The sequence below is a fragment of the Bombina bombina genome, chromosome 3 (assembly GCF_027579735.1).
Source record: "Bombina bombina isolate aBomBom1 chromosome 3, aBomBom1.pri, whole genome shotgun sequence".
Classification (NCBI taxonomy): Eukaryota; Metazoa; Chordata; class Amphibia; order Anura; family Bombinatoridae; genus Bombina; species Bombina bombina.
Genome location: NC_069501.1, coordinates 649,408,848 through 649,422,301, shown reverse-complemented (window position 1 = coordinate 649,422,301; position 13,454 = coordinate 649,408,848). Strand labels below are relative to the sequence as shown.

General features: G+C 41.4%; 1 protein-coding gene across 1 annotated transcript in view; it reads right to left on the bottom strand.

The window, feature by feature from the left end:
* Positions 1-13,454, bottom strand: part of LOC128652466 (multidrug and toxin extrusion protein 2) — a 450,289-nt gene that overhangs the window by 394,271 nt on the left and 42,564 nt on the right. The window contains exons 4-5 of the mRNA XM_053705404.1: positions 9,868-10,016; positions 9,471-9,513 (exon numbers count right to left, since the gene is read on the bottom strand). Of these exons, the coding sequence (XP_053561379.1) occupies positions 9,471-9,513; positions 9,868-10,016 (192 nt within the window). The remainder of the gene's footprint in view (positions 1-9,470; positions 9,514-9,867; positions 10,017-13,454) is intronic.

Genomic DNA, 13,454 nt, shown 5'->3' with positions numbered 1-13,454 from the left:
AATCGGATTGAACTTGATTCTGATTGGCTGATTCCATCAGCCAATCAGAAAATTCCTACCTTAATTCCGATTGGCTGATAGAATCCTATCAGCCAATCTGAATTCGAGGGACGCCATCTTGGATGACGTCCCTTAAAGGAACCGTCATTAGTCGGGAGACAACGGAAGAAGAGGATGGATCCGCGTCGCCTGCTTCAAGATGGACCCGCTCCGCACCGGATGGAAGAAGATCGAAGATGCCGCTTGGAGAAGATGTTTGCCGGTCCGGATGTCCTCTTCTTGCCGGATAGGAGGAAGACTTTGGAGCCTCTTCTGGACCTCTTCAGCACCGGATGATGGATCGCCAACCCCCGCTTGGGTTGGATGAAGATGTTGGAGCCAGGACGGATCGGTGAACCTGGTATGGTGAAGACAAGGTAGGAAGATCTTCAGGGGCTTAGTGTTAGGTTTATTTAAGGGGGGTTTGGGTTAGATTAGGGGTATGTGGGTGGTGGGTTGTAATGTTGGGGGGGGTGTTGTATTTATTCTTTTACAGGCAAAAGAGCTGAAATTCTTGGGGCATGCCCCGCAAAGGGCCCTGTTCAGGGCTGGTAAGGTAAAAGAGCTTGTAACTTTTTTAATTTAGAATAGGGTAGGGAATTTTTTATTTTGGGGGGCTTTGTTATTTTATTAGGGGGCTTAGAGTAGGTGTAATTAGTTTAAAATTGTTGTAATATTTTTCTTATGTTTGTAAATATTTTTTTATTTTTTGTAACTTAGTTCTTTTTTATTTTTTGTACTTTAGCTAGTTTATTTAATTGTATTTATTTGTAGGAATTGTGTTTAATTAATTTATTGATAGTGTAGTGTTAGGTTAATTGTAGGTAATTGTAGGTAGTTTATTTAATTATTTTATTGATAGGGTAGTGTTAGGTTTAATTATATCTTAGGTTAGGATTTATTTTACAGGTAAATTTGTTATTATTTTAACTAGGTAACTATTAAATAGTTCTTAACTATTTAATAGCTATTGTACCTGGTTAAAATAATTACAAAGTTGCCTGTAACATAAATATTAATCCTAAAATAGCTATAATATAATTATAATTTATATTGTAGCTATATTAGGATTTATTTTACAGGTAAGTATTTATCTTTAAATAGGAATAATTTATTTAATAAGAGTTAATTTATTTCGTTAGATGTAAATTATATTTAAGTTAGGGGGGTGTTAGTGTTAGGGTTAGACTTAGCTTTAGGGGTTAATCAATTTATTAGAATAGCGGTGAGCTCCGGTCGTCAGATTAGGGGTTAATAATTGAAGTTAGGTGTCGGCGATGTTAGGGAGGGCAGATTAGGGGTTAATACTATTTATGATAGGGTTAGTGAGGCGGATTAGGGGTTAATAACTTTATTATAGTAGCGCTCAGGTCCGCTCGGCAGATTAGGGGTTAATAAGTGTAGGCAGGTGTCGGCGACGTTGAGGGGGGCAGATTAGGGGTTAATAAATATAATATAGGGGTCGGCGATGTTAGGGCAGCAGATTAGGGGTACATAGGGATAACGTAGGTTGCGGCGGTTTACGGAGCGGCAGATTAGGGGTTAATAATAATATGCAGGGGTCAGCGATAGCGGGGGCGGCAGATTAGGGGTTAATAAGTGTAAGGTTAGGGGCGTTTAGACTCAGGGTACATGTTAGGGTGTTAGGTGCAGACGTAGGAAGTGTTTCCCCATAGGAAACAATGGGGCTGCGTTAGGAGCTGAACGCTGCTTTTTTGCAGGTGTTAGGTTTTTTTTCAGCTCAAACAGTCCCATTGTTTCCTATGGGGGAATCGTGCACGAGCATGTTTTTGAGGCTGGCCGCGTCCGTAAGCAACTCTGGTATCGAGAGTTGCATTTGCGGTAAAAATGCTCTACGCTCCTTTTTTGGAGCCTAACGCAGCATTTGTTTGAACTCTCGATACCAGAGTTAATTTTATGGTGCGGCCAGAAAAAAGCCCGCGGAGCGTTAACAGCCCTTTTACCGCCAAACTCCAAATCTAGGCCTAAGTCTCTAAACTGAGCAATTCCTAGGTTAGACCAGGCGTTAAGGTGAGAGTCTGGAAGACCCAGCAATAAACCCATGATAGAGTGGATAGGGGATGGGTATGGAGTGACCCCTGGGTTATATCTAAGTCCCAGGTAAGTAAGCACTCCAGGATAATTTTTTTATTGATGTTTAGCTGTCGGTGTCAGTGAGAGGGGATCCTAATTAGGTCTCAAAGGTGTACATAGTTGGGCAGAGACACCCGCTCCAGAACACTCCATTTACTAGTAGACTTAACGAGTCCCCATTGTGATATATGGGTTAGCATTGCAGCTTCATAATATCTAACAATTGAGGGTGAGGTGATACCCCCGTATGAGTTAGGAAACTGCAAAACCTTATGGGCCATTCTGGCGGGTTTCCCCTGCCAAATATATCTGGGGAACACGCTCTGAAATTGCATTAACGAATGTCTAGGGAGACGAGCCGGTAGGCACCAAAAGAGGTACGTTAATTTTGGAAGGAATGACATCTTAAGAGCAGTAATCAAGCCCAACCATGATAAGGCCTGAAGGTTCCACTTGGATACCAGAGACCGGAGCTCAGAGAATAATGGGTCGTAGTTGTCATGAATGAGTTGGGTAATGTTATTTGAGATGTAGATCCCTAAGTGCTTGATATTGTCCTTTTTCCACCTAAAGTTATGTGTGTTCACTAAGTCTAGTATGTGATCTGAGGGGAATCCCCAATAGTACAGTTCCGTTTTTGTGGGGTTTAATATGTAGTATGACATTTTCCCAAAAAGTTTCAGTAGGGACAGTAGGGGAGGGATAGTGTGCTTGGGTGAAGAGGAAAATATTGAGATATCACAGCAAACAACGCAATTTTATGAGAGGTTCCGTGCAGTGTAATACCTGCCATAGAAGTCTCCCGATGGACTAGCGCAGCAAAAGGCTCAATAGCCAGAGCAAACAGGAGGAGGATAGAGGGCATCCCTGACGAGTGCCATTAGACAAGGAGAAGGGGTCGAACAGAACCCCAGACCCTAGTCCAAGGAGAAGAGTAAAGCACCTGGATGTGGGAGTGTATTTCCTTTGAGAACCGAAACACCCCTAGGACCTCCCATAAATATTCCCAGCGGACCCTGTCAAAAGCATTCAATGACAGGATAGAGAAGGGTTTGTTCAGCCTAGTGGCCTCTAACGTAATGTTAAGCAAGTGCCTGGTGTTGTCAGGTCCCTCCCTACTAGGAATAAAGCCCACCTGATCCTCATTGATCAGGTTGGGGAGCAATTCAATTAGCTAGGTTTTTTGAGTAGATTTTGATGTCTATATATGAGGGAAATTGGTCTATAGCTAGGGCAAAAAGTGGGGTCCTTATCTGGCTTAGGGATGGTGATTATAGTGCCTTCCAGGAACTCAGGGTGGAAGGAGCCCCGCAAACCAGAAGTTTGAAAGAAGCATAGTAACAGAGGAGACAGTTCTGCATTATAGGTTTTATAAAAAAAAGGGAAAGATAGCCATCTGGGCCCCGGGCTTTAAGCGGTTTAAGATGTTTAACAACTTCTTTGATCTTGGACAGGGATATAGGACACCTAAGGGAGTCCTAGTCGGCTATAGATAAAGTGGGGAGATCAAGTTGTGCAAGAGTTTGTTGGATAATGGGCCTAGGCATAGAGGGTGGGGACTCAGAATCCTTTATGTTGTAGAGGTCCTCATAGTATTTGGCAAAAAGGGCGCCTATTTGGCTGGGAAGGGTAGTCGTTTGGCCATTATGTGTGAGTATCGGGATACAGGACATGCTTTCTTTGTGTCGCAATCTATTGGCCAGCAAAGAGTCAGCCTTGTTACCTTTGTAGTAGAATAGTTGTCTGATTTTTATAAGTTTCAGCTGTGTAAGCTTCAGTTCGAGATCACAAATATGGGCTTATAGGGTACGGATTGCCTCAGTGTGTTGTGGTGCAGGGGATTTCCTATTCAGTGCCTCTAAATTTTTCAACACGCTAAAAGCCTGCGAGAGGGGTAAGCCCAGAGACTTCCGAATACTAGCCTGTTTATTAATGATCTGACATCTAATGGAGGCTTTAAGAGCCCTCCATAGAGTATAATCCAAAACCATACCGTTATCGTTTAAAGTAATCAGTTCCCGAATAGATTTCTGCCGTTCTTCCCTAAAGGGGATATCCAAGAGCAAAGTATGGGGCATGGACCACGAGAAAGGGCTTGAATTTTGACTTCTCTGACTTGATCTAAGGTCTGGGCTTGGTTGGAGTAGGTTGAATGTACGTGTGAAGTCTTTGTCCTGTGAGAGGAAGGCTCTCCAGATGTCATAAAGGCTGAATTTCATCATAAGGTATCTAAAGTTATGGGAGAGGTGAGCTGTACCTGGAGCCCAATCTGGCTTTATTTGTTTGCTTATCTAAAAGGGGGGCCCAGATCAAATTAAAATCCCCCCCTATGAGTACCCTGCCCTGTTTATATTTATCAACTAGCTTCAGAATTTTGTGAAGGCATTTACATTGGCCAGTATTGGGGAGATATATAGAGACTAAGGTATATAGCTTCTGGTTGAGTTTACATTTTATTATTATAAATCTTGCTTGGGGGTCTCTTTCAATGAAGAGAATCTAACACGCAAGGCGACTGTGAAACAAGATAGCCACTCCTCGAGCCTTGGAAGAAAATGGGGCAAATTCGACTTTAGTATAGTGTTTAGAGATCAACCTGGGGGCATTGCCTTCCTTCCAATGCGTCTCCTGTAGGAGAACCACATCAGGATTGAGATGGGAAAGTGACCTAAGAAAGATGCTGCATTTGCCCGGTGAATTCAAACCCCTAACATTATGTGTGAGAAATTTTATTTTGTTCCCATTAGCCATTTACATGTAAACAAGGGAGTGTAAAGTCCAGGACCTGCCAGGGGGAAGAGGGTGGGAGGAAAGGGGAAGGAACATGAGAAAGCATATACAGTTCAAGAAAATGAAGCTGAAACATAAAAAGGTAGTTGTGGTGGAAATAGTCCACGGTGCGGGCTAGATTGGGGGGGAGGTTTTAGAGAGTAACAATAAGGTCAGAGTGGTGTGACCCAAAAAGATGAACAATAACATTGCATAAATTACAACAGAAAAACATATGCTATGAAATAAATACGGCAGTATAAAGTGCAACAGTCATAGACATGTAACAGTTAACAAAACACATAGATCGGCTTTGGTAGGTAGCAGGAGCACTTACCCAGAAGGCACAAAGTGCAATAGCAATAACCTTTCAAGCCAATGAGTAATCAAGAGGCTGAGTCTTGAAGAGGAGGCTGATGCTTTGGTTTTTTCGATCTTTGCACCTTGACCTATCATTCTGGAGCAGAAGCTCTAAGCTTGGCCTGGATAAGTGCTTGTGTATTGCTTGCTGGTGGATGTAGGCCCCAGGATTCCAAGAGAAAGAAGCCCTGACTGAGGCTGGTAACCGTATGGGTCTGGTTGTCATTTGTGACTACTATTCTGATTGGGAAACCCCAACGATATTTAATATTTTCTCTTCTGAGAACTTCCATGACCAGGGAGAACAATATTCTCTGATGAAGTGTATGTTGAGAGAGATCCTGCAGCAGTTGGATCTCCTTGAATCTTTCAGAGAGGGAAGGCCTATGGAAGGCCGCCTGCAAAATGCGATCCTTGAGACTGTAGCTGTGAAAGCATACAACCACGTCCCTTGGTTTGTCAGATGAAAGAGATCTGGGCCTGAGGGCCTGGTGGCCCCTCTCTAGGGTGTTAGGTTGCATTTCAAAGGAGCCTAATAGTTCCTTAAAAAGGTTTGAGAGGAAGGCTTGTAACTCAGAGGGCGATACTGTTAAAGGAATGCCTCTGAATCTAATATTGCTCCTGCGGGACCTGTTCTCAAGGTCAGCTAGCTTAGATTCCAGTTGCACGATCTGGTCGGACAGGGCTTCAGAATACGAAAGAAGATTTGTATGGTCGGTGGCCAGATCATTATGCTTGCGCTCTAAGGCGTTAACTCGCCAATCTCAGAGATATGTTTATGCAGTTCAGCTGAGCTACAATGTACCTCTTGGGTGATGGATAAAGTCTGGGCAGCCAGCATTTTCTGCATGATAGACTCCGTGATGTATCTAAGAGAAGCTACACTGGAAGTGACGCTAGATTGGGACCCTTCATCGTGTGAATCCTGGTCAGCCTGACTGGAGACTGACTTGGTAGACCCTTGCTGGGTTAGGAGAGAGAAGTGGTCAAGAACTGTCTTCTTAAGCTTTATCCGAGATTTGGATTGTCTCCTACTGGTATGAGGCATGTTGTTGACAGATAATGGGCTACAGCAAGTTAGGAGAGGAAGCACGCCCCTCGGTTGAGAAGTACTCTGGTAGTCAGGAGGAACAGGATTTATGAAGCAATTGCATGGACAAGTTACAAGCCTAACAAGTGAAACATTAGTCAATAACTAGTATACACATATGCTGATTAGATAGGGCTACCACTCTGGCCTTCCCGCCATCCTGCTTACCACATCAGGCGTGAGAAAAATCCCACCAGAACCTTTAGAAGGAAAGGACAATTATCCTACAAGATCCTGTGTATTGGCAGGACAGCGCGGACAAATATAACATATATATGTATATATGAACAGCAATTCAAGGATTCGTTCCAGGTGAAGAACGGGGACAGGGTGCAAGGGATGTAACTTCCTCAGATAAGAGTCAAGCCCTGGGAACTCTGTCTGTGGTTGGGCCCAAGAAAGTAGTACTCTCAGGAATGTAATCACAATAAGATCTGCTGGCCCAATAGTAAATTTATCCCCTTAAGGTGACAGGGTACAATAGCCAGTCTATGGGCTGCCTTGTGGGATGAAGGCTAATGTGGTGTAAAGCCCCAGATGTGAGCTTGTAACTAAAGAGGCAATTAAGGCACAGCAGTACAGACTCTTACCCCAAGCGTTGTGGTCCAGGGAACCTCCGGTAACCAGTCAGGCAGCCCGGGTTGTGGGCTTACTTCCAGGAGTGAGGAGGATGTAAGAAGAGCTTGGTCACACCTAGAGGACAGGTCTCATAGGCAATCCAGTTGTGGCCCAACCACCAGGGCTACCATGTGGCGACAAACATGATTGTGAGGAGCGGGCCCAAAACAGCACAAGGCCCCAACAGAAGCATCCAGTGGATATTCTCTCTGATGTCCTCAGGGGGCAGCGTGGAGGAGTGCATCAGACCTCCCTGGCGATGAGTACTCCAGCAGTTTGGCCCCAGACGGTCCGGTAAGTTGAAGAGAGGCGTGGAGCCGGAAAGAAGATGGTGGCCTGCAAGGACACCTCCGAGATGCTGGTAGCACCTCCGATAGCCCCACCAGAGATAAAGAGAGTGCCAGAAGAATTACGCTCACCAGCTCAGCCAGGTTACGGTAGCCATTTACAGGAAACAGTGCCCAAAGCGGCCTGTGGCCGGTCTTCCAGAAAGGCGCGATGTATCTCCAGTCGGTGCGCTTCTTCCTACCCAGGTAGGTGGATGGAAAGACACAAGAGTAGGTAGGCCCTGGTTCCCCGCTCCGGAGCGGAGCCCCGACCCTCTGGAGCCCGGGGGAAGCCCCCAGTACTTGGCAGTATGAGATGGGCAGGTAGTCAGAGGTCGTTGATACAGAGTGGGCAGAGGTCTCGAGGCCCAAGTTGGTTATCTCAGAAATGCCTGAAGATGAGCCACAAACTCGGCTGGAGTAGATTTACACTTGCTGGTGTCTGACTTAGTGAACAAATTGATAAATAAGCCCAAAAACTTGCTAAATAATAGCTTAAAGCAGAACAGTAGCAGAGAGCTCATGTGAAACACGTCTGCTTGGTTTGGCTGGTAACTCCGCCCCCTCCCCCCAACTTTTTAGGTTTATAATTTAGTACAGCAGTTAACAGAGACATTACAAAGGGAATGCTCAAAACCCTTGTTAAGGCAGAATTCATGCTTTTCCAAAAAGAGGTTAATAGCTTATATTGCCATCATATATGAGAAATTGTGCCACTCAACCAGTATGATTTACATTGGGATAGATGCGTTTGATGCAAACTGGATTAAGGTACCAACACAATAACAATTTGTGCTTCAGATCTAGAATCCTGGGGAAGAAGAGGACTTGTGAGTGTTATAAAATATTTTCCGCCATTCCAGAATTGTTTAAGAAACTCCTAGTTCAGAGTGCCAGTGTGAAGTATGCAGAGGTAAGTCTAATCAATGGCTCTTCCAATAGTTTTCTAGCTGCTGGCAGTGACAGTGTGCCAGAAAGTAGAGTGTCCAGGAGACACAGGTGTTTAAAATTGGTAGGACTTCTGAGGAAATATCTTCCATGGGGAGGGGGGCTGCTTAATAGATTAAGTAATTGGGCATACTTTAACCATGATGTAAAAGAGCCCCCAGCAATTTCTTTTGGGTTGGATCTTTGTTTTACATCTACTAATTTCACAAATGGGATTGTATGTCTGTTTTCCTCCTCATAAAACTTGCTAGGTCCAGGACCCCTTACTAGTTCAACATTATAAAAAAGATAGGGGACAAAGGTGACACTACAAGAAGATATACCGCTTTGCGAGTACACTCACAATTGTTGAAAATATGAGAATACAGATGGGAGACCTTAGTCAACTGTGGTCTTGCTACTGATTATTTTTATTCCGTTGATTCAAGGCTTAATACAGTCCCATATGCACAAATTGTTTAAAGATTAGGTAGGAGCCTGGGAGGCACAGAGAGACCGCTTGAAGTATATACAGTAATTGCGGTCGTCATTTTGATGGCTTGTATATGCCCCAACCATGAGATGGTTTTGTCCTGCCAAGAATGAAAGTCCTTAGTCACTTTGGTAGGAAGAGGAGAATAATTATATTCATTTTTTTCTTCAGTAGCCACTAAGAAACTTCACAGGTACTTAATCTTATTGCAGTTTGTATGGTAACTTAAAGTTGTCTAGACTCATTGGCCCATAGTTATCAAGGTCTGTCGGACCTGATCCGACAGTGAGGATCAGGTCCGACAGACCTCGCTGAATACGGCGAGCAATACGCTCACCGTATTCAGCATTGCACCAGCAGCTCACAAGAGCTGCTGGTGCAACGCTGCCCCCTGCAGACTCGTGGCCAATCGGCCGCCAGCAGGGGGGTGTCAATCAACCCGATCATACTCGATCGGGTTGATTTCCGGCGATGTCTGTCCGCCTGCTCAGAGTTTTTGTGACCACTGCTTCCTAACTGCTGTTTCTGGCAAGCCTGCAGGCTCGCCAGAAACACGGGGCATCAAGCTCCATTCGGAGCTTGATACATATGCCCCATTGTGACTAAGTATTTCGCATTTCTGAGCATTTATAAAAACATCTCCATTCATAGTATATAAAGAATAGGGGGCATCTCTGTCTAGTGCTATTTTCAAACATTGCATGGAAGCAGACAAGACAAGACATAAACAAGCAGTGGTGAAGGTAAAACTTACAGGCAGTGCAGGGATAAAAATCATCACATATTGTTGTGTTAACCTAGAATAAAAATAATTACAATTATTTGAGCATATGTGCAGTTATTTCATAATATGTTTGAGCTTTGATTGTCTTTAAAATTTCACATGTACTACCTAATAGGTTAAACATACTAGATACCCCCCCTCCACCTTTTAAATGTATTTAAAATAAATCTTGCAATTTAAATACTTTAAAATATCTTGTTAGATATTAACTAGATTTAAGAGTTCCTTTGAAGCTTTATGGCTGGTCTTAAACGTATAGCTTAACAGTATATCTAGAATTCATCTGTACTTTGACCAGACACTGTGCTTGAAAAGGTTATTTCATTTTGCATGACAGTTAAATAAATAATGTGAGTTTAATATTAACCTGGCGACTTCTGGATTCTGCTTGAAAAGCAGCAGCAACTGCTCAGTGTTGATGAAGACTGCCCAACAGGGGAAGCAGAAAAGCAACAAGATGAGAATCCCTCTCTGAAGGATAGTTCCAACACGCTTCAGATTCTTACTTCCGTATGTCTAAGACAGGGGGGGGGGGAGAATGAGAAAACAAAAAATTATATAATACAAACCTGTATGTAACCAGAGAATATAAAGAGCATCATGCATTTTACAGTATGTTATCTTCATTGAAACCAGCACTTAAAGGATTACTTTCTGTTATAATTTTTAAGCTAAACAACTAACATATTAAAGTTAATAAACATTAATTAAAACCTACTGACCTATATTTTCTCCAAAACAAAGTTTCATAACGTTCTAAAAGTTATATCTTTTATTCGCCGATGATGTCACGTTATCCTGCCCACTATTTTCAGCACTGCGTGTTCAAAATACTTAAACCAATAACTTTGTGTTTAAAGCGCCATTTTGAAACCTAGGTATTGTAAACGGATTGGTACAGAGCAAAGGATACCCACGGAGTGGGTTTGGAAAACAATTAAATTTGCAGACAAGATTTCTGATATACGGTAGAGATATGTTAATGAAATGCTATTGATAAAAAGCGTATTTGGGGTAGTTAGTAACAGGCATAGAAAATATTTACTTACAGTGGCCCTTTAAATGGCCATAATACCCAAATGTTGAAACACTTGAAAGTGATGCAGCAAAGCTGTAAAAAGCTGACTAGAAAATATCACCTGAACATCTCTATGTAAAAATGAAAGATATTTTACCTCAAAAGTTCCTCAGTAGCCACATCCCATTGTAAAGGACTTCTAAGCAGCAAATCAGTATGTATGTCCCGGGACAGCTAAGGGGTTGAGCCTCGTGCACTCTCGTTATTTCCCTATTCAGTTTAAAGGAAGTTTACTATGAAATCTCATGAGAGTTAAGTGAAATCTCCTGAGATCACAGTAAAAGAGTTCATGACCTCAGCACTGTTGATGCTGATTGGCTGCTGTTCATTTATCCATTTTTTTTTTTACCTGCAGCTAGGCAACAGCTGAGTATAACTTATTACACAGAAATTACTCTGATGAGCTGAAGAGATTGTGAGGTAAAATATCTTCCTTTTTTACATAGAGATGCTCAGGTGATAATTTCCTGTCAGCTTTTTACAGTTATACTGCATTAGTTTCAAGTGATTTAGCATGTGAATATTATGTCCCTTTAAAAACAAAAAGTAGTACAGAATAAATTTATGCCAATGGCAGTGCCGATTTCTACTTTTCTAAAACTTCTTATCTCTCCTGCTGCTTCTTGTTGCCCAAAAAAATGCAAAGTATCAGATTCTTCTACAGACTACAAAATATTTGAAGGTATACACTCCACATCCTCTCATCCAGACATGCTTCACACAGGACAACCTAAACTTCACTGAAGAATTATCCAATGGAGTTTGGACTGACCAGCGTGAAACTTATAAATATGATTATGGTTATGGAGTGCTTACCGTGATTCAATACAGAATGGCAAAAGCCTTATAGTCCTTATTGTGCTCATTTGACATTATTATCCCAAGCAGAAAGCTGAATAAAGTTTTTAAAAAGGACTAATACAGTAAAATTGCATAATCAACAATTCCACAGTAAAAAGACAATTTAATAACACTGAATTTTGTTTTTTAACATGTTTTATACGTTACTTTAATTGTTCCTCCTCCTCCCTGTATCATGTGATAGCCATCAGCCAATTCCAAAATGCACATAGAGGCCTACTTATCAAGCCATCAACTGTGCTGCATTCAACGGCACCAATACGCTCGCCTAACATCGCTGCCGCGGACCTGAATACGCTCTCCATATTTAACAAAAAACTGTCAAAAAGCTGCGCACCAAGTACGGCGCAATGAGCAGCAGACTGTTGTTAACTAACAGTCATCGATCTCGCTGGTATTCGGCTTTTTCACAGCTTTATTTGTATACTGTTACTAAACACCCACACTATACTAAACTGTTTAACCCCTATCCCGCCGCTCCCGGAGCCCGCCGCCACCGACATTATGTTTTTAACCCCTAATCTGCCACCCCCTACACCGCCGCCACCTACATTATGTTATTAACCCCTATCCCGCCGCTCACGGAGCCCACCGCAACTAAATAAAGTTATTAACCCCTAAACTGCCAGCCCCCTACATCGCCATAAACTAAATTAACCTATTAACCCCTAAACCTAACAACCCGCTAACTGTACATTAAATATTAACTCATCCCTATCTTATAATAAATTTAAACTTACCTTTAGATTTAAATTAAACTATATTAAACTATTAATTAATCTACCCTAACTATTATACTAAAATTACATTAAATCAGCGGTCGCCAACCAGTGGTCCGTGGACCACTGGTGGTCCACGAGAAGTTGTTGGTGGTCTTTGACACCATCAAGCAGGAATTAATCTCCTCTGATGGTGCGCAACTTGCGTAGCTAGATTGTAATTTTAACTCCTCTTGTCCGGCGCGCTGCTCAGAGGAAAATTCTTCCATTCTAAAGCCAGCAGAGGTTGGTATAGTCTTGGCTTGAAATAGTGGAATTAAAGTATATGAAAAAAAGAAAATCTTAAAAAAAAATGCTCTCCTATATTTCATTTATTTTCTTCCTTTTACCTGTCTCTTTGTAGTAGTTTTCCTAGTTCCTTCAGATGGACTTACATCACTGTTTGTCTTCCTCCCCTCCATCATTTTTTTTATTTTTATTAAATTTTAATTATTTTTCATTCTATTCATTTTATTCCACCTGAATTCCAGTAATTGCCATCCAGCAGATCAACCATATCCCACCAGTATTATAGTAATTGCCAGTAACATCAGTCGTGGTTAGCTCACATCCATTTTGAGAGCTTTCTGATATAAACTTAATTTATGACTCCAATGTCTGTCCATGATCATAAGTAGTTTTGAATAATTTTTAACTGGGGAGGTAACTTGGAAGTCTTGTGGTCCTTTTAAAAATGTATTCTTTTTTCCCCACTTTCTGCCTCTCTGTTTCCAGTTTAAAAGTTGGCACTCACCCTTTATCTGTCATTTAGAAGTATTCCCTCAGTTCTGTCATTCAATTAGTTAATTCCAAAAAATAATTCTTAAAAATGTGTAAATATATATAATGTAAACTTAGCTATGGTTATACTAGTTATGTACAATATATATATATGTGTGTGTGTATATATATATATATATATATATGTGTATATATATATATATATATATATATATATATATATATATATACAGTATATATATATATATATATATATATATACAGTATATATATATATATATATATATATATATATATATATATATACAGTATATATATATATATATATATATATATATATATATATATATATATACACACACACACACACATGATAGAGGTTTGTACTTTTTAAAAAAAAATCATGTTAGTGGTCCACGGGATTAAAAATTGTGAGTTTAGTGGTCCCTGAGGTCCGAAAGGTTGGCGACCCCTGCATTAAACTATATTAAACTAATAATTAATCTACCCTAACTT